Source organism: Scyliorhinus canicula, chromosome 4 (genome assembly GCF_902713615.1).
Source record: "Scyliorhinus canicula chromosome 4, sScyCan1.1, whole genome shotgun sequence".
NCBI lineage: Eukaryota > Metazoa > Chordata > Chondrichthyes > Carcharhiniformes > Scyliorhinidae > Scyliorhinus > Scyliorhinus canicula.
The window spans coordinates 55912294-55934435 of NC_052149.1; the positions used below are offsets into that span (position 1 = coordinate 55912294).

The following is a 22142-nucleotide window of genomic DNA, read 5'->3' on the forward strand; positions in this document are numbered from 1 at the left end:
CGCGGAACGGCAGCCCGCGGTTCTCTGACCCGGATGGGCCGAGCGGCCTGCCGTTCACGACCGGTTCATGGTTGTTGCCGTCGTGAACATAGCGCCAGATGCTCGTTTAGGGCTTCTGTGGGGCGGTGAGGGGAGTGAGCACCCCGGCCGTGCTCGGGAGGGGACTGGCCCGCGATCGGTGCCCACCGTTCGTCAGGCCGGCGTCTCTAAGAGATGCACTTTTTCCCCTCCGCCGCCCCGCAAGATCAAGCCGCCACGTCTTGCGGGGCAGCGGAGGGGAAGACGGCAACCGCGCATTGGCCGCGTCATTCTTGGCGCGCCGGGCCTTAACACCAGCGACAAGGCCCGGCGGCCGAGATTCACGCCACGGCCCTCCTAGCCCCCCGGCGGGGGGAGAATAGGGGGCCAGGAGCGGCCTCTCCGGGTTTCACGACGGCGTCGGGCCATGCAGAGAATTCCGCCCAGAGACTTTTTCCCAAGGTAGAGGGGTCAATTACTAGGGGGCATAGGTTTAAGGTGCGAGGGACAAGATTTGGAGGAGATTTCCGAGGCAAGTTTTTGACACAGGGGGTAGTGGGTGCCTGGAACTCGCTGCCGGTGGAGGTGGTGGAAGCAGGGACTATTGTGACATTTCAGGGGCATCTTGTCAAATACATGAATAGAATGGGAATAGAGGGATACGGACCCTGGAAATGTAGAAGGTTTTAGTTTAGACGGGCAGCATGATCGGCACAGGCTTGGAGGGCAGAAAGGCCTGTTCCTGTGCTGTACTTTTCTTTGTTCTTTGTTCCCATGTAGCACTGGCTGTCCTATGCCTAACCCTCCTGGACCTTCGGGGGAACAGGATTTCCCTCCTGGCCTCCATGGCGTCTAGCAGCCTCTCCAGATTAGGGTCCCTGACTCTTGGGGCTGGTCTCCACGACGCCATTATTTCGAGCTGCTGAGGTTGGCTGAGCAAGTGTTGCTTAAGTGCTGCTCAACCTTGTTAGTGGGGGCTGGCGAGTGCGGTGCCGGCGAATCGGCTGGCAAGCCTTTATTTGCGACGACAAGCCCGTGAGGCCTCGTTAAGTGAACCAATTAACATGAATAGTGTTGTCGGCCTCGCAGGGCCGAGTGCGGGGAAGCTCGCGGCAAACCCCTCACTACAACAGTTAGAAATCTTTCCAGAGAAACGCGCCCCATGTTTCCTCTTGTGGGCGAACCGAGAACTGGGGACCACTGTTTAAGATAGGGATTATTCATTTAAGACCGAGATGAGGAGAAATCTTTTCTCTGAGTAGGTCATGTGTGTTTGGAACTCTCTTCCTCAAAAGGCTGTGGAAGTAGAGTCTTTGAATATTATTAAGGCAAAGGTAGATAAGTTATTGAGGAGCACGGAGGTGAAAGGTTATCGGGGATATGTGGAAAGTGGAGTCAATCAGATGAACCATGATCTTATTGAGTGATGGAGCAGGTTTGAAGAGCTGAGTGGCCTACTGGTGCTCCTAATTCATCTGTTTGGATGTGACTGTATGGTCTGACAACATTAAAGAGAAACAAATGTCAAATGCAACTCCAGTTGTTTGAAATTTCGAGAGAACATTTAAGAATCCATTATTTATCACAAACCATCTGCAAAATTCTCCTTCAGCAGGATCCTTCGGTCTGCCGGCAGCGCACCCATTCCGGCGCATTTCCCGATGGTGTGGAGTGGCCCACAATTGAAAACCCCACTCACCGGCTGCAGGAATGGAGAATCCTGTTGCCGGTGGGGGCACGCCATGCAGGGAAAGGAGGCTGATGGACCAGAGACTCCCGCTCCATGTATTTACACAGGCCATAGTTAATTTTTTAAGGAAATACTTCACTTAAAAGTATTTGGTTTTAATTAACTTATTTTAATGTATTTTCTTCCAGAGGGTCATTTTCAACATTGTGAACTTCAGCAAAACCAAGAGTCTCTACAGAGATGGAATGACACCAGTTGTGAAATCTACCAGCAGACCAAAATGGTAAAACAACTTAGTTTGTTAGAAATTATTGTGGCAACAAACATCTTGGATTTCCCTTTTTTACTGGATTAATTTAGCATTGTCCTAGGTTTGGTACAGCAAAAATATTTTTCAACTTATAAACATTAAAAATGAAGGGCTGTGACATTGTGACAAAAGGACAGGGGGTGGGTAGATATTGTTCCCATTTTTATAACCATGATGTGGAGATGCCGGCGTTGGACTGGGGTGAGCACAGTAAGAAGTCTTACAACACCAGGTTAAAGTCCAACAGGTTTGTTTCAAACACGAGCTTTCGGAGCACGGCTCCTTCTTCAGGTGAAGAAGGAGCCGTGCTCCGAAAGCTCGTGTTGAAACAAACCTGTTGGACTTTAACCTGGTGTTGTAAGACTTCTTACTGTGCTCCCATTTTTATAGCGTGAAATGGGCACCTAATATTCAGCAGTGGGATGGCCTGCTCAGAATTTGTGCAGGTATCAGGCAACTACTATATTTATATGACCCAGGTTTTAAGCATCCTGGATGGTCATTTGAAACAGATAATGGGCATGTTGGATATGAAAATGAAGGGCACTTTCTGATGTTGGTTTTGGACGCATGAAGCATGAAGAAGACTTAAGAATTCTGCCTCTGAAGTTGTCAACAAACTTTCTTGTGGAATGAGGATGAGCAATGCTCCTAACTCCAATTATTGTGATTTCCTAAGCTCCAATACAACTCACCACCAGGCTTGAGCCACTGCTGGCATGGCAACTGTCCATAAATTATTTTTTTCCCACTGAGCAAGATGCCTATGCATTCTCCCCAGGCATGCCCACCCACTCTGAATATGTAGATAAGGTTTCAGGCATTTTGTTTCAGGCATGCACTGCCTTCATTAGTGACTAAGGTGGAAATCTAATCCTAGATCTGTTAACATAAATTGAGCTCTGTTGCAACATTTGAAAAAATAAATTATTTCATGATGCATCAGAATAATGTTAGGAACCCGTTAATGTTAAATATGAGGTATCCCAAAACCCAACGGTTAACTTCGATCACCGCTTTTAGTGGTATATTTTACAAGTTGGTATACTGTGAGAAAAGATACACAAACCATGGAGGAATAGTCCAATTGTTTAGTGATCAATTAATGAAGAATGTTTATCTATTTAAAAGAAAAATACATGACAAGAAGGACTATAATAGAGTACAACAGCACAATTAACTGGACTAATGGCTTTGCACACATGGTATCTCTTGAAGTTACTGTTTTGTTCCCAACTACCTACATGTCCTGACCTCCGAGACACCCCTGGTTCCCAAACAATATCTGATATTATACAACTCTATGAGCTAAATCCAACAGATTATTTGTCCATGTTTGGAAAACAACCTTTAGTTTCAGCGAAGGCTTAATTTGATCTATTTGGGTTTTTCGACTTTAAAAACCACCTTTTAGCAATACGTTGTTCGGACTTCCGGTGTGCAGCATGGAGTGAGTGAGAACACAGAGGCAGCTCCTGCCCAAGGTTACAGGAAAGAGCTCTTTTTTGGGCGGCATGGGTTGAAATTTCGATGAAAAGGCGTAGGTGAATGTTCGTGGAGTACTTTCCCCCAGGAATAGTATGTTTCTTGGTTATCAGACCCTCAGAAACAGGCCAAGATTGGGCTGAAGCATCAGCAGACAAAAGCCTCTACAGGCAGGCGGGGGAAGGGCCAGCTCAGATTTCTCAAGCTGACTTGAGGGCCTTTATGAAAGCTGAATTCTAGCAGCAGTCGACGCTGTCCCGACGAATCCCAGTGGGGGAAGGTGTCTAGAGGAGCATTCCCCATAATTTATGGTGCTCACCCGGAGTGAGGCAAAGGAAAAAGCTGCAGCAGCTCCCCAAGAAAAGTAGGGGAAGAAAGACAAAATGGCGGCCGGCAGAACACCCGAGGACTGGTGGAAGTGGGCGCAGGAGCAGCAAGCCTCTCTTCTGCGCTGTTTTGCGGAGCTGAAGGCTGAGTTGCTGGACTCCCTGAATGCAACTACAAACAAGCTGCTTGGGACACAGGCGGCCCAGGAGGTGTCTATTCAGGAGTTGCAGCAGCAGGCCGCTGAGCGGGAGGAGGAGGCCGTGGTCCTCGTGGGGAAAGTGGAGTTGCACGAGGCACTTCACAAAAAGTGGCAAGACCGCTTGGAGGAGCTGGACGTTCGCATGAGGCGAAAGAATTTGAGGATCCTGGGCCTGGCGGAGGGGCTGGAGGGGTCGGATCTCCCGTCGTATGTGACCATGATGTTGAGCTCGTTGATGGAAGCGGGGTCCTTCCATTTGCCCCTGGAGCTTGAGGGAGCTCACAGAGTGCTGGCCAGGAGGCCTAAGGCAAATGAACCCCCGCGGGCGGTGCTGGTGCGGTTCCATCGATTTAGTGACCGGGAGTGTGTGCTGCGCTGGGCCAAGAAAGAGAGGAGCAGCAAGTGGGAGAATTCGGTGGTGCGAATCTACCAGGACTGGAGTGCGGAGGTGGCAAAGCGGCGGGCCGGGTTCAACCGGACGAAGGCGGTGCTGCATGCCAAGCAGGTCAGATTTGGAATGCTGCAGCCTGCGCGTCTGTGGGTGACATATAAGGACCGGCACCACTACTTCGAGTCCCTGGAGGAGGCGTGGGCCTTTGTACAGGCGGAGAAGCTGGACTCGAACTAGGGCCTGGGGACACACTATGGCCGTTGCTGTTTTCGCTGTTGCTGTTCTTCAATTTTGACAGGTGTTATTTTTATGCTGGTTTTCTTTTTGCTCTGTTTCCGGGTGGGTTTGTCTGTTCGGTATGGGTGTGGGGTATGTGGGGAACGTTGGGGGTATGTGCTTTATATGTTCTCTTCTGTACGGGGCTGGGGGTTGGGGTGAAACTGAATTTTGAGGAGCTGTGTCAGAAGGGTGGGGTTTGGCAGCGTGAAAGCGCGGGCTTTCCTCTGGATGTCCGCGCTGCGGGGCAGGGGCGGCAGAGCTGGAGGTGGGGGCGTGGCCTTCACTGGTTTTCTTTCCCCCGCTGAAGCGGTGCCAAGGAGGTGTGGCAAGAGGGGGATGACCCCATGCCGGGAGGAGATGGGTTTTGGCGGGAGCTGCCGGGTCATCAGAAGTCAGCTGACTCACGGAAGTACCATGGAGGGTGCGTCGCCTCTAGGAGGGATCCTAGCCTGGGGGGGTGGGGATACCGGGTTGCTGCTGGAATGGCCAGGAAGGAGCTGGTGTGGGCCGGGGGTGTAGAAGAGAGGCGTTATCGCCATGGGGAACAGTTCAAGCGGGGCGAGCTGGCCTGGGGCGAGCAGTCGATAAGCTATGGCTAGCCGGCGGGGGAGAGGGGCAGGTTGCCCTCTGATCCGGCTGATTACCTGGAACGTGAGGGGGCTGAATGGGCCGGTTAAGAGAACTAGGGTATTTTCTCATCTGAAAGGGCTGAAGGTGGACGTGGCTATGCTCCAGGAGACCCACTTGAAGGTGGCGGACCAGGTTTGTCTGAGGAAGGGGTGGGTGGGGCAGGTTTTTCACTCAGGATTGGACGCGAAGAACCGGGGGGTGGCGATTCTAGTGGGGAAGAGGGTGGCGTTCGAGGCGGCTGAGGTGGTGTCGGACAAGGAGGGCAGATATATTATGGTGAAGGGTAGGCTGCAGGGAGAGAAGGTGGTGCTGGTTAATGTATATGCCCCGAATTGGGATGATGCCGGCTTCATGAGGCGCTTGTTGGGCCGCATTCCGGACCTGGAGGCGGGGGGCCTGATCATGGGGGGAGACTTTAACACAGTGCTGGATCCCCCACTGGACCGGTCCAGTTCAAGGACGGGTAGGAGACCGGCGGCGGCCAAAGTGCTGAGGGGGTTTATGAACCAGATGGGAGGGGTGGATCCCTGGAGGTTTGGGAGGCCGAGAGCGCGGGAGTATTCCTTTTTCTCCCATGTCCATAGGGTCTTTTCCCGAATAGATTTTTTCGTCCTGAGCAGGGGATTGATCCCGAAGGTGCAGGATGCAGAGTATTCGGCCATAGCGATTGCAGACCATGCTCCGCACTGGGTTGATCTGGAGATGGGGGAGGCGCAGGACCAGCGCCCGCTCTGGCGCCTGGATGTGGGGATGCTGGCTGATGAGGAGGTGTGTAGGAGGGTCCGGGGAAGTATTGAGGGGTATCTTGATGCCAATGACACTGGGGAGGTCCGGGTGGGGATGGTCTGGGAGGCTCTGAAAGCAGTGATCCGGGGGGAGCTGATCTCCATCCGGGCCCATAGGGAAAGGAGGGAGAGGAAGGAGAGGGAGAGACTGGTGGGGGAGCTCCTGGATGTGGACAGGAGATACGCGGAGGCACCGGAGGAGAGGTTGCTGGGGGAACGGCGTAGTTTGCAGGCCAAATTTGACTTGTTGACCACGGCGGAGACACGGTGGAGGAGGTCGCAGGGCGCGGTATATGAGTATGGGGAGAAGGCGAGCAGGATGTTGGCGCATCAGCTCCGCAGGCGAGATGCGGCTAGGGACGATGTCGCGGGCACTGATCTCTCTGGTCCTGAAGCGGGATAAGGACCCCTTGCAGTGTGGATCATACAGGCCTATCTCGCTCCTTAATGTTGACGCTAAGTTGCTGGAGAAGATCCTGGCCACCAGGATAGAGGACTGTGTGCCAGGGGTGATACGCGAGGATCAGACAGGATTTGTCAAGGGACGGCAGCTCAACACGAATGTGCGGAGACTGCTAAATGTTATTATGATGCCGGCAGTAGAGGGGGAGGCGGAGATAGTGGTGGCGCTGGATGCGGAGAAAGCATTTGATAGAGTTGAGTGGGGGTACCTGTGGGAGGTGCTGGAGCGGTTCGGATTCGGGGAGGGATTCATCAAATGGGTGAGGCTGCTCTACGCGGCTCCGATGGCAAGTGTAGTTACCAATGGAAGGATATCGGAGTACTTTAGGCTCTACCGTGGGACCAGGCAGGGGTGCCCCCTGTCCCCCTTGTTCTTTGCATTGGCGATTGAACCTTTGGCTATGGCGTTGAGGGAGTCAGGGAGATGGAGGGGTCTGGTGCGGGGTGGGGAGGAACATCGGGTATCGCTGTATGCGGACGACCTGCTGTTGTATGTGGCGGATCCAGAAGGGGGAATGCCGGGGGTGATGGAGCTGTTAGCGGAATTTGGGAGCTTTTCGGGCTATAAGTTAAATTTAGGCAAGAGTGAGGTATTTGTAGTACACCCGGGTGATCAGGAGGAGGGAATTGGGAGACTCCCATTTAAGAGGGCAGTGAAGAGTTTCAGATACCTGCATGTGCAGGTGGCCAGGAGTTGGGGGACTCTCCATAAGCTTAATTTTACCAGGCTGGTGGAGCAGATGGAGGAGGAATTTAAAAGGTGGGACATGGTGCCGCTATCGTTGGCGGGTAGAGTGCAGTCCGTCAAAATGACGGTTTTCCCGAGGTTCTTGTTCCTTTTTTCAGTGTTTGCCCATCTTTATCCCTAGGGCCTTTTTTAGAAGGGTGACTAGCAGCATCATGAGCTTTGTTTGGGCGCATGGGACCCCGAGGGTGAAGAGGGTCTTCTTGGAGCGGGGTAGAGATGGGGGGGGGGGCTGGCGTTACCCAATCTCTCGGGGTATTATTGGGCGGCCAATGTGTCGATGGTGCGCAAGTGGGTAATGGAGGGGGAGGGGGCAGCATGGAAACGGATGGAGAGGGCATCCTGTGGAGATACAAGCCTGGGGGCCCTGGTAATGGCGCCGTGGCCGCTCCCTCCTACGAGGTATACCACGAGTCCGGTGGTGGCGGCTACCCTCAAGATTTGGGGGCAGTGGAGGCGACATAGGGAGAAGTGGGGGGCTCGATGGAGGCTCCGTTAAGGGGGAACCATAGGTTCGTCCCGGGGAACATTGATGGGGGATTTCAGGGTTGGCACAGAGCGGGCATCAGACAGGTGAGGGACCTGTTGTTGATGGGAGGTTTGCGAGCCTGGGGGAGTTGGAGGAGAAATTTGGGCTCCCCCCGGGGAACATGTTCAGGTATCTGCAGGTAAAGGCATTTGCTAGGCGGCAGGTGGAGGGATTCCCTTCGCTTCCCGCGAGGGGGGTGAGCGACAGGGTGCTTTCGGGGGTCTGGGTCGGAGAGGGGAAGATATCTGATATCTACAAGGTTATGCAGGAGGCGGAGGAGGCGTCAGTAGAGGAGCTGAAAGCTAAGTGGGAGGGGGAACTGGGGGAACAGATCGAAGACGGGACATGGGCTGATGCTCTGGAGAGGGTTAATTCTTCCTCCTCGTGTGCGCGGCTTAGCCTCATCCAATTCAAGGTGCTGCACCGGGCCCACATGACTGGGACGAGGATGAGTAGGTTTTTGGGGGTGAAGACAGGTGTGTCAGGTGCTCGGGGAGTCCAGCGAACCATGCCCATATGATCTGGGCATGCCCGGCACTGGAGGAGTTCTGGAAGGGGGTGGCGAGGACGGTGTCGAGGGTGGTGGGATCCAGGGTCAAGCCAGGATGGGGACTCGCGAATTTTGGGGTTGGGGTGGAGCCAGGAGTGCAGGAGGCGAAAGAGGCCGGTGTGCTGGCCTTTGCGTCCCTAGTAGCCCGGCGAAGGATCTTGCTACAATGGAAGGATGCAAGGCTCCCAAGCGTGGAGACGTGGATCAATGACATGGTGGGTTTCATTAAGCTAGAGAAGGTCAAATTCGCCCTAAGAGGGTCGGTACAAGGGTTCTTTAGGCGGTGGCAACCTTTTCTCGACTTTCTGGCTCAACGATAGGGTACAGGGACAGTAGCAGCAGCAACCCGGGGGGGAGGGGGGGAAGGGGGGGGGGGAAGGGGGGGGGGGAAGGGGGGGGGGAAGGGGGGGGGAAAGGGGGGGAAAGGGGGGGGGAAGGGGGGGGAAAGGGGGGGGGAAGGGGGGGGGAAAGGGGGGGGGAAAGGGGGGGAAAGGGGGGGGGGAAGGGGGGGGAAGGGGGGGAAAAGGGGGGGGGGAAGGACAATGACTATGTTGTTTGTTTATTTAATTTTAATTTATTTTTAAGTTCTTTTGTTGTTCATGGGGTTGGGGGGGTGGGGGGATGTGATACATGCGTCGATACGGTCTGGGGGTGTTACAGTTATTACGGGTTATTTTGTTGCATTTCATTGTTTGTCGTTATGTTTTATATTTTCTGTAAAAAATTCCAATAAAAATTATATTTTTAAAAAAGCAGTACGTTGTTCTCGGGGGAAACTGTTTTCTGCAGCTGGGTGTGGTCTGATGGTAGCTGCTTCTAGTGTGTGCTTTTCTCCAGTTATTGTGCTGTGGATGTATCATTCTTTCTCTTTGATGTTACCCACCTTGTGGACCTGGCTTTTAGCTTGTAAGTAACAATTCAATTTTCTCTTCACTTTGAGGTCACCCCTTCTACACCCCATTGATTTCCCCTAGCCACATAGGTAAATACTTGTTTTTCTAACTGGTTTAATAATTCACATGTCGGCTGCCCTGATCAATTTCCCTTTTCATTTTATCCCAATTTAATTTAATAATCTTAAATTTCCCCATTTCTTAACAATGATGACATTCTAATGCAAGATTCGAGTGACAATCTTGCATTGGAAAAGTTTTTATGCATAAAACTGAAATTAAGAATTGACATAAATATCTTTGCAACTGTAAAGTTTAGTTCAAATGCAACTTTTGCGCTGATGGCACAAGATGTTTTAAACATTGAAATATGGCAAATTAAGATATTTGGACCATCTCCCTAAAAATTCCCTCTGGGGAGGGAAGTTGAACAGCCAGGACGAAACCCACACAGACACGGGGAGAACGTGCAGACTCTGCACAGACAGTGACCGCAGTGGTCTTGGTACACATTGGTACTAATGACATAAATAAACTAAGGGATTGGGACCTACAATTGAATACAGGAACAGTTGAATATAGGAGATAAATTAAAGTGCAGGACCTCTAATCTAGTAATCTCCGAATTACCCCCAGTTTCACGCACTTGCGAGAGCAGGAATAAGAGGGTAGACAAAATGAACACGTGGCTGGAGAGATGGTGTAGCTAGGAGGAATACAAATTCTTGAGGCACTGGGACCAGTTCTGGGAAGGTGGGACCTGAACAAACCAGAAGGATTGCATGTAGGCAGAGCTGGGATCAATGTCCTTGAGGGGGGCTTTTGCTAGTTCTGTTGAGGAGCATTTAAACTAGTGTGATGGGGGTTAGAATCCCAGGAGTAGGATCAGATAGGTCAGATTCAGATCAGAAAATGGAGGTGGAACATTAGCTAGTGATGTAGAAGATGTAGTGGTAATACTTGGAATTACAGCAGCACGGTAGCACCATAGTTAGCACTTTTGTTGTGTGGGTTTCCTCCGGTTGTGCCGGTTTCTCCTCCCACAGTTCAATGATGTGCGGGTTAGGTGAATTTGTCACGTTAAATTGCGCCGTAGTGTCCAAATGTTAGGTGGGGTTAGGTTGGAAGTGTGGCCTTAGGTTGGGTGGTCTTTTAGGGGCCGGTGTAGACTCGATGGACCGAATGGCCTCCTTCTGTACTGTAAATTCTATGGTTCTATGATACAGGAGGAGCAAAGTTTAAAAAGTGTCCAGCAAGGGAAAATGATGAGGTTAAACTGTTGATACTTCAGTGCAAGTATAATGATGAGTTAAGAGCACAAGTAGACACACGGTAACAGGATGTCATTGCTATAATGGAAACCTGGCTAAAGGTGGGGCAAAATTGGTAGCTCAATATCCCTGGTTATGGTATCTTCATATATGAAAGAGTGGTAGATAAAAACGGGGGTGGATTAGCACTACTGGTTAAAGAATCAATTCCAGTTGTGAGAAGGGATGACATACCAAAGGGTCAACAAACAAGGCTTTATGGGTTGAGCTTAGAGATAAAACGGGGCATTCAGACTACTGGGAGTATACTACAGACTGCCAAATAGTGAAAGGGAGATAGAATAACAAATATGTGGACAAATTTCTGCCTGTAAGAACTAGAGGACAATAATAGTAGGAGACTTTAACTATCTCAATATCAACTGGGATTCAAACAATATAAGGGGCACTGAGGAAGAAAAATTCATGCAGTGTGTCCAGGAAAGTTTTTTTCAACCAATTAGTGACAAACTCAATGAGAGGAGATGCAATTCTAGACCTGGTCTTCGGGAACAAAGAAGTACAAGTGAGTGAAGTAAACAGTTAGTGACCATTTCGGGGATAGTGATCACAATTCAGTTAGATTCAGTATTACCTTGGAAAAGAACAGAGATATAGCAGGAGTAAAAGTTTTGAACTGCAGGAAGATAATATTTTGCAGGAATAAGAAGGGACTGGCTGAGATAGACTGGACAGCACTGCTATAGGATAAATAAGTGGAAAACCAAAGAGAAGCACTGAAAAACAAGATCTTAACTGCACGAAGTAGTCATGTACCCTCCAAAATCAAGAGTGGTACTGTCAAATCCTGCTGGTTGAAGGAATTCAGGGGAAGATAAAACAGAAAACTAAAGCGTACAGTAGCACAAAAAAACTAAACACTGCAGATAGTCAAGACGAGTATAGGAAGTGCAAGGATGCAGTAAAAAAGGAAATAAGGAAATCAAAGAGAGGGCATTAAAAAAGATTTGGAAGTAAAGTTAAAGAAAACCCAATGATATTTTATCAATATATTAATAGTAAAAGGTTAGTTAAGGAAAAAGTGGGACCTAGCAGAAATCAAGAAGGGAACTTGTGTGTAGATGCAGAGGCAGTGGAAGGGTTTAAATGAATATTTTGTCTCTGTGTTTACAAAGGAAAGGGATGATGCAGATATAGCAGTCCTGGAGGAACACTGATATATTGAATGGGATAATCATAAAGAGAGGAAGTACTCGAAGGGTTGGAATCCTTGAAATTTGAGAAGTTGCCTGAGCCAGATGGATTGTTTCAGAGTCTGCTAAAGTAGGTCAGGGAGAAGATAGCAGATGCAATGCAGGTTAACCAGAATAATCCCTGGGATGGTGGCATTATCTCATGAGGAGAGATTGAGAAAACTGGGCTTGTAGATTTTAGAGTTTTGAAGAATGAGATGTAATTTCATTGTAGCTTGCACACAGGGTGTGACAGTGTAGATGTGGATAGGATGTTTCTACAGCTGGTGAGTCCAGAACCAGAGGGCACTTTCTCAGAATCAGGGGCAGGCCATTTAACACTGAGATGAGGAGGAATTTTTTCACTCAGAAGGTGGTGAATCTTTAGAATTCTCTGCCTTAGAGGGCTGTGGAAGCTGAATCATTGAAAATTATCAAGGCAGAAATCAATAGATTTGTTTTTTCCCCTTTTACGACTGGTTTCTTGTACTTTTGCTTTTCTGTGAAAACAAATACAACATACTCATTTAATCATGCTAAAATATCCTGATCCATTATATTCATATCTGTAATGGACACACATGCATCTTGTCATTCTCTTACTCTTCATATTCTCAATGATTATTTCCCCCACTTATTCTCAAGGGTAGATACGAGCAATATAAACAAGGAGACTTGTGAGCAGATTTGTGAGGAATTGACAATTAACATGGGTCAGTCATTGGACATTGTGAAAGTGGCAATAGTTTGGAAGCAAGCTAATCTTTCATTAAGGATAATACATCAGATTCAAATGACAAGAGTTCCACAGTCTTATTTCAATCCCTGTACCACTTTAGGCTGAAGGATGTTGCCATGTGGTGAATCACTGGGCACAACCTTGGTGCAGAAATTAGGGCAGCAGGATAAGATATTAGTGGGCAAGATCCTACATGGGTAAGTTTGGTGTAGAGGATTTATATAAATGAGCTAATCTTTAAAAAATTGTCCTGTTAAAATGCTGCATATGCAATGCATTCCATACTTGGCAGTACTGTGACATAATCAGATAATCATCCCTTTCTGTAGGACCTAATTGGATATAATAAAAAGAAAATATTCCCATTACTGGTGTGACATCTTAATCTGGCAATTCCTGTCAACAATCATGCTTACACTTGCAAGATTTCTGTTTGAGAAAGGTTGAACAATCATGAGTTCATAGAATCAACAGTGCAGAAGGAGGCCATTCGGCCCATCGAGTCTGCACTGGCCATTGGAAAGAGCACCCTAACTAAGCCCATGCATCCATCCTGTCCCCGTAACCCAGTAACCCCACCCAACCTTTTTGGACATTAAGGGCAATTTATCCCGGCCAATCCACCGAACCTGCACATCTTTGGACTGTGGGAGGAAACTGGAACACCCGGAGGAAACCCACGCAGACATGGCGAGAACGTGCAGACTCCGCACAGACAGTGAGCCAAGCCGGGAATGGAACCTGGGACCCTGGAGCTGTAAAGCAATTGTGCTAACCACTGTGCTACCTTGCTACCGTTCTTTAACTTGCTTGCTCTTCACCCATTCAATACTGCACACAAAATCTGAGCACTTGTCCCTCGCTAGTAGTGTGCTTTCTTTCATAGAATCTGTTAAATCATAATAAACAGTGGGAGAACTATAATTTGTCAGTTACAACACACCACATACATGTTCATTTCAAATTGGTTTTATTGGCTGTCCAGGTTTTCACATCTTAGGAACTGATCAGTTAAGGTTATGAGTTCCAGCCCCATTCTGGGCCTTGTGCATGTAATACAATTGTTACTTCAGTACAGAATTGACACGTAATGTCTTTCTGGTGAGTGCATGTAAAATGGGTTTGTGGTGGTTTATATATTGGAATATTGAATTCAAAAACAAAGGGGTAATAATGATTCTGCACAAGACATTGATTACTTCATGCAGTGTTGAGCATTCCATTATAGAAAGAAGAGTAGTGCTGTGTAAAAGATGCAATATAGATTTCCAGAGGTGATACCAGGGAGAACAAATACTATCATGTCGAGCGGACTGATTTTGTCACAGCAAAAGAGATTAAGCAGAAATCTAAATTTGTTCCAAGTTTCCAAATAGTTAACACTGGACCTTTTCCTGATCTTCATGGCCTGGCTTCTCAGCATCAATAGTGTTAACATCAGACTCTACAGTTCATTGAACATAGAATTTACAGTGCAGACTTGGCCCATCGAGTCGATACAGGTTCTTGAAAGAGCATCTTACTTGAGCCCACACATCCTATCTCCGTAACCCAGTCACCCCACCTAACATTTTGGACACTCAGGGACAATTTAGAATGGCCAATCCATCCAACCTTCACATCTTTGGACTGTGGGTAGAAACCGGAGCACCTGGAGCAAACCCATGCAAACATGGGAGAACAGCGTGATACACACCTACCAGGCCCTGGGTGCGGAGCTGGCCAAGAGGCGTGCTGGATTCATCCGGGTGAAGGCGCCCTCTTCAACAAGGGTGTGAAATTTGGGGTGCTACACCCAACCTCATGCCACATTCCAACCCCCTAAACTTCGCCCCCTACCCCTTGATAGTAACCAGATCCCCAAAATGTAAGACAAACGAACCCAATCTCTGGTGGAAACCCTCATCCACCCCTCTCACAGCTAATTTCACTGTCTCCAAATACAGGAACTCCATTAGATCCCTCAGCCACGCCGAGGCATGGGCGGGGGGGGGGGGAGAAGCTGACCTCTGCCCTAACAGAACCCACCTGTAAACGTTCAACGAGGCCGGTCTGACACCTCCAATATGGCCTTCAGGGGACACGGCTCCAAATCCACGTGTAGACCCTCTGAAATGGTGTTGAAAAACGACACCCAAAATTTCCCCAACTTCAGCCAGGATCAGAACATATGGACATGATTGGCTGGGCCATTCCCACACCGCTCACAGCTATCCCCACCCCTTCAAACAACCGGCTTAACCTCACCTTCGATAAGTGTAACCTGTGCACCACTTTTAACTGAATCAACACCAGCCTCGCGCACAAGGTCGATTCATTAACCCTTTGCAGCACCTCCTCCAACTGGGACCCATACTTCACCCGCAACTCCTCTAAACTTGCAAACCACCCTTACAAAACACATGCTTTATCTCTTTTGGCCCTTTCTCCTTCCATCTCCGGAACCTCGCATCCATCATCCCTGGCTCAAACCCATGATTCCCTCTTATTGGAATCACCCTCGAACCTGCCCTCAATTTGAAGTGCTGTTGGAATTTCCCCCAAATCTTCAGCGTGGCTATCACCACAGGACTACCTGAGTACTTCCCGGGGTGAACAACAGCGGTGCTGTTGCCAGTGTCCGCAACCCCCGGCCCTTTACAAAAGTCCACTTTCATCTGAATCCACAAAGCCTCCGTCTCTGAACTCCAGCCCGTGCACCTAGAGAAGAGACCACAAAATATTTGCTCTTCCCTAAATTTAACTTTCACCCAAAAATGGCCCAAATTTCCTTAGCACCCCCATTATATCCCTTGGTCCGAGATGTACATCTGCAGATTGTCCTCGTACAGAGAAACCCTATACTTCATCCCCCCGCCAACCCCAGACTATCCACTTCCATAAGTCCGAGCCCCTCAATGCAATGGCCACGGGCTCAATTGCCAGTGTGAACAGAAGAGGGGACATGGGGCATCCCTGCCTCGTTCCCTGAAATAGTGGAAAGTACCCCTAATTGGTCGTCTGCACACATGCTGTCAGGTCCTTGTATAACTATTTCATCCATGCCACAAACTTAGGCCCAATCCCAAACTTTTGCACTGCAAACAAATAACTCCACTCCACTCTGTTAAATGCCTTCTCTGCATCTCATGCCACCACCGCCTCCAGCTCCCTTCCCTCTGCTGGAGAAAGCACCACATTCAGCAGCCATTCTACTTTTGACGACAGCTGCCTGCCCTTGATGAACCCCATCTGATCGTCCTCCACCACCTTCGACACTCCCCCAACCTCACCGCCAACACCTTCGCCAATATCTTAGCATCCATGTTCAGTAGAGAAATGGCCTATACGGCCCACACTCCACCGGATCCTTCTTCTTTTGGGGTAATAAAGACTTGGATGCCTGCCTCATTGCCATGCTCCCCTTATCATTACATCCTCAAACATTTCTACCATCAGTGATGCCAACATATCCTTGAATTCTTTATAAAATTCCACCAGGAACCCATCTGGCCCTAGTACCTTGCCCGACTATATCTTCCCCATCACTGCCTGCACTTCCTCCACCTCCACTGGTTCCTCCAATCAGGCCCTCTCCACCCATCCCACTTCGGAACACACCAGTCACTACAGAAATTCCCTCATCTGTGACTCATCCTTCAGCAGCTTATACCAGCCCCAATAAAAGTCTTCAAACACAATATTCACCTGTTCCGGTGCCACCACCAACCCACCCGTTCCATTCCTAATCCACACGATCACGCTTGCTGCTGCCTGTCGACGGAGCTGGTCTGCCAGCAATCGACTGGCCTTCTCCCCACACTCATAGACAACTCCCCTCACTTGCTTCAGCTGCTGAACCGCCCTCCCTATGGGTAGAATATCAAACTTTGTCTGCAACCCCTTCTTCCTTACGAACAGTCCTGGCTCCAGGTCCTCCGCATATATTCCATCTCCCTCCAAAATCTCCTCTTATCAACCACTGCTGCCTTCAATGCCTCCCAAACATCCGATGGTGAGACCCTCCCTCCATTTTGGTTAAACTCTACATATTCCTCAATCACCTTCCCCATCCTCGTGCAAAACTTTGCGTCTGCCATCAAACCCACATCTAGCCTCTATGCCGGCCTTTGGGCTGGGCCCTTCTCCAAGATAACATCCATTCAGTGCGGAGCATGGTCCGATATTACGATCGCTGAGTACTCTGCCTTCTTTACCCCAGCGAGCAGCGCCTTCCCCACCACAAAAAAGTCGATCCTTGGGTACACCTTATGCACTGGCGAAAAGAACGAATACACCACATCCTGCGGATGCAAAAACCTCCACAGATTCACCCCTCTCATCTCTCTCTTGAAACTGGTCACCACCCTTGCCCCATTCCCAAAGGGACCAGTGAACATGGCCGGGACCTTCGGGTCCAACACCATATTCCAATCCCGCCTCCCTTCAATATCAACTGGAGAGTATCCAAATCTGGTACGGCCGCCAGCATTTTTCTTACAAATTCTCATCGGGCTCACCGTTGTCCCAATTTGGGGAATATACGCTAACCAACACCAACAGCCTCCCCTCCACTATTACGTACCTGCCCCCGTGGCCCGCCACCACCTTCTCCATTTATCACTTCACCCATTTATCCACTGGTATCGCCACCCCGCGGGCCCTGCTGTCGAAGCCCAAATGGAACACCTGGCTCGCCCAGCTCTTCCTCAGCCTCATCTGGTCCTTTACCCTCAGATGAGTCACCTGTAACAGCACCACATCCGCTTTCAGGTTCTTTAAGTGCGGGTAAACTCGCACTCTGTTCACTAGTCCCCCCAACCCTCGCACATTCCACGCCACCGCTCTGACCGGGGGTCTCTCACCAACCCCTGCCCTTCCTATCCGCCATGACCATCCCCTCGGGTCCTGCTCAGTAGGTGAGACCCAGCCCCTGCTCTAGTCACTGTCACCCCCCCACCCCTCCCCCCTCCCAGAAATCTCTTTATCACTTCCTCTCGAAAGCACCTCACCCAGTGTCATGACAGCACAGTGGTTAGCATTGTTGCTTCACAGAGCCATGGACCCAGGTTCGTTTCCCGGCTTGGGTCACTATCTGTGTAGAGTCTGCATGTTCTCCCCGTGTCTGCATGTGTTTCCTTTGAGTGCTCCAGTTTCCTCCCACAAGTCCCAAAAGATATGCTTGTTTGATGAATTGGACATTCTGAATTCTCCCTCTGTGTATCCGAACAGGTGCCGTAGTGTGGTAACTAGGGGATTTTCACAGTAACTCCATTACAGTGTTAATGTAAGCCTACGTGTGACACTAATGAAGATTATATGATTATTATTACCATCCCCATCCCCCCCACCATTCTCACCTCCTAGGCTCATCGAAAGCTGCCCTCTCCCCACCTCGCTCCCGTTCACTAGCCAACATTGCATTCGCTAGTGCGGTGGCCCCCACCAGAGCTCCCTCCCCCACACTGAAAAAGCACACAAGCTTCAAAGCCCCCCACACCCACCTCTTCTAATCTCCGAACACCCTACGTCCAAACAAACCCCAAAACCCAACTAACCATCAACCCCGACCGTCATCCCAAACCACCCCAGCCCAAACATCCATTACACAAAATAGTTAACCATAACACCCATAAAGTAAAAGAACATAAATGAAAAACCCGAAGGCTGCCCGTTGTCAAGTCCTGATATATGCGTATACCATTACTGTCCCACTCCAGCTCCCACTTCTGCTTCCCCCACCTCAGCACCTTTTCCTTTACTTGAAAATTGAGAAAACAGACAGCCAAAGCTCTCGGTGGTTCATTCGTTCTCAGTTTTGACTGGAGCGACCAGTGGGCCCTGTCCAATTCATACCTGGAGGGTCCTCCCCCTCCCCCATCAACTTTGACGGCATGTCAGCAAAGTACTGTATGGGCATCTGGCCCTCAACCCCTCAGGCACACCCACAATCCTCAGATTCTGCCTTTGTGACCTGTTCTCTTCTACTTTGGCTCTCAGCTACAACCTCCGCAAAGCCATCTTGGGCTACAAGAGAGAATATCAGATCAAGTGAGAGTCACAGACGAACGTTACAGACTCTCGGCGGTTGTGGCAAGGCCTAAACAACATAATGGGTTACAAGGCGAAGCTGAGCAGTATCTCCAGCATCAGCACACCCCTCCCCGAGGAACTCAATACATTCTGTGCTTGGTTCGAGCAGGAAACTATCGATCCGCTGTCGAGTGCCCCAGCAGCCCAAAGCCACAGTCATAGCTTCCGAAGTCAGATTGGCCTTCCTGAAAGTGAACCCTCGGAAGGTGACGTGTTTGGACGGGATCCCTGGTCGTGCACTCAGAGCCTGTGCGGATAAGCTGGCAGATGGATCGGGGACATCTTCAATCTGTCACTACTCCGCTCTGTGGTCCCCAGCTACTTAGAAGACACCATCATACTGGTGCCAAAGAAAAACCAGGCAACGTGCCTCAATGACTACCGTCCGGTGGCTCTGACATCAGTCATAATGAAGTGCTTCAAAGGTTGGTCATGAAGCTCATCAACTCCATACTGCCTGAATACCTAGATCCACTGCAAGTCACATACCGTTACAACCGGTCCACAGCAGATGGCATTTCCCTGGTCCTGCACTGATCCCTAGAGCATCTCGGTAACAAGGACTCCAAATCAGACTCCTATTTATTGACGACACCTCTGCCTTCAACACCATAAGCCCAGGCAAGCTCAGATCAAAGCTCCAAAACCTGACTTGTCTCCTCACTCTGCAATTGGATCCTTGACTTCCTGGCCCACAGACCACAATCAGGAAGAATAAACAACACCACCTCCTCCACAACAGTTTTCAATACTGGGCCCCGCAAGGCTGCTTACTTTGCCCCCTACTCTACTCACTATACACACACGACTGCATAGCAAAATTTGGTTCCAACTCCATCTACATGTTTGCTGACAACACAACCATAGTGGGTCGGATCGCGAACAACGATGAGTCAGAATACAGGAGGGAGATCCCTGTCTACATCAACGGAGCCAAGGTGGATTTGGTTGACAGCTTCAAATTTCTAGGGGTGCACATCACCAAAAATCTGTCCTGGTCCACCCACGTCGACGCTACCACCAAGAAAGCACAACAGTGCCTATACTTCCCCAGGAAACTAAGGAAATTCGGCATGTCCACTCTGACTCGCACCAACTTTTACAGATGCACTATAGAAAGCATCCTATCGGGCTTCATCACAGCCTGGTATGGCAACTGCTCGGCCCAAGACCTCAAGAAACTTCAGAGAGTCGTGAACACAGCCCAGTCCATCACACGAACCTGCCTCCCATCCATTGACTCCATCTACACCTCCCGCTGCCTGGGGAAAGCGGGCAGCGTAATCAAAGGCACCTCCCAGTCGGCTTTCTCACTCCTCCAATACCTTCCATCGGGCAGAGGATACAAAAGACTGAGAACACGCACGAACAGATTCAAAAACAGCTTCTTCCCTGCCGCTACCAGACTCCTAAACAACCCTCTTCTGGACTGACCTTGGTTAATACTACACTCTTGTATGCTTCACCCGATGCCGGTGTCTATATATTTGCATTGTGTATGTTGTGTTGCCCTATTATGTATTTTCATTTTATTTTATTTTCTTTCCATGTACTAAATGATCTGTTTGAGCTGCTAGCAGAAAAGTTATTTTCATTGTTCCTCGGTACACATGAAAACAAACAAATCCAGCTTTCTGTTGGTCTCTGCCACCTTCCGCAACTCCTCACCCATCGAGGTGAACTGGTCGCTGTGTTGAAACATTGCCCCCTCCAACCCCTTAATTTTCTCTCCTTGCTGCCGCATCGCCGTTGAAGCCTTCACCAATTCCTCTCTAATCGGGGCAAAGGTCTCACCAACCCGTTCCTTAAGCAAGGTCATCATCTCAGTCCGATGCCTTTCAAATGCTTTTAGAACAGGGGCGGGATTCTCCCCTACCTGGCGGGACGGGGGGTCCCGGCGTAGGGGAATGGCACCAACCACTCCGGGGTCGGGCCTCCCCAAAGGTGCGGAATTCTCCGCATCTTTGGGGGCTAGGCCCGCGCCAGAGCGGTTGGCACCACGCCGACTGGCGCAAAAACCGGCGCCAGCGGCCTTTCAGGCCCGCCGCCCGGCAGCGGGGCTGGCCGAAAGGCTTTCACCACCGGCGCATGCGCGCTGTGGGTTTCTCTTCCGCTTCCGCCGTGGGGGGCCCGCTCCCTGATAGGGGGGCCCCGATCGCGGGCCTGGCCACCGTGGGGGCACTCCCCGGGGTCCGATCGCCCCGGCCCCCCGCCCCCCCAGGACCCCGGGGGCCCGGTCGTGCCGCCGATCCCGCCGCCACCAGAGGTGGTTCAAACCTCGGCGGCGGGAGAGGCCTCCCAGCGGCGGGACTTCGGCCCATCGCGGGCCGGAGAATCGCCGCAGAGGCCTCGCCGATCGGAGTGGCGAGATTCCCGCCCCCGCCAATTCCCGGGTGACGGAGAATCTCTGCCACGGCGGAGGCAGGATTTTCGGCAGCCCCAGGCGATTCTCCGACCCTGCTGGGGGTCGGAGAATTTCGCCCCAGGTGCTTAAACTCCCCGTTCTTCACTTCAGTCATCTTTTCCACCGTGAAGGGCGTGGCAATCTGGCGTGCTCTCTCCTGCCATCTTTACTCTCGCTGAACTCCCCGCCAAACTTGATGGAGGACTTTCGCTCACTCCCTTTTTTCCTGGGTTCGGGAAACCCATTTTAATAAAGAACAAAGAACAAAGAAAAGTACAGCACAAGAACAGGCCCTTCGGCCTTCCAAGCCTGTGTCGATTTTGATGCACTAATTAAAGAAAACCTTCTGCCTTTTTTTGGTCTGTATCCCTCTATTTCCTTCCTATTCATGTACCCATCCAGGTGCCTCTGAAATGCTGCTAATGTGCTGCTTCCACCACATCCTCTGGCAGCGTGTTCCAGGCACCCACCACTCTCTACATGAAAAGCTTACCCCGCACATCTCCGTTAAACTTTCCCCATTACATTGAACCTGTGCACCTTTGTAATTGACACTTCCACCCTTGGAAAAAGCCTCTGACTATCCACCCTGTCTATCCCTCTCATAATTTTGTAGATCTCTATCAGGTCTTCCCCCAGCCTCCATTTTTCCACTGAAAACAATCCTAGTTTGTTTAACTTCTTCTCATAGCTAGCACCCTCGAGACCAGGCAACATCCTGGTGAACCTTCTTTGCACCTTCCCGTCCATCTGATAATGTGGTGACGCAATACACCAAATGCGGCCTGACCAAGGTTTTATATAGCTGCAACACGATTTCCCAACTCCTGTACTCAGTGTCCCGGTTAATGAATGCAAGCATGCCATATGTCTTTTTTAAAATATAAATTTAGAGTATCCAATTCATTTTTTCCAATGAAGGGGCAATTTAGCGTGGCCAATCCACCGATCCTGCACATCAATTGGGTTGTGGGGGCGAAACCCACCCAAACATGGGGAGAATGTGCAAACTCCACATCGACAGTGACCCAGAGCCAGAATTGAACCTGGGACGTTGGCGCCGTCAGGCTGCAGGGCTAACCCACTGCACCACCGTGCTTGCCATATGTCTTCAAATCACCTTGGCCACCT

The 22142-nt window shown here is 50.1% G+C and overlaps 1 protein-coding gene across 2 annotated transcripts in view; it reads left to right on the forward strand.

The window, feature by feature from the left end:
• Window positions 1-22142, forward strand: part of agbl4 (ATP/GTP binding protein-like 4) — a 1113401-nt gene that overhangs the window by 244363 nt on the left and 846896 nt on the right. For both annotated transcript variants that reach the window (XM_038794298.1, XM_038794299.1), the window contains exon 4: window positions 1897-1991. In XM_038794298.1, coding sequence (XP_038650226.1) covers window positions 1897-1991 — 95 coding nt within the window. The remainder of the gene's footprint in view (window positions 1-1896; window positions 1992-22142) is intronic.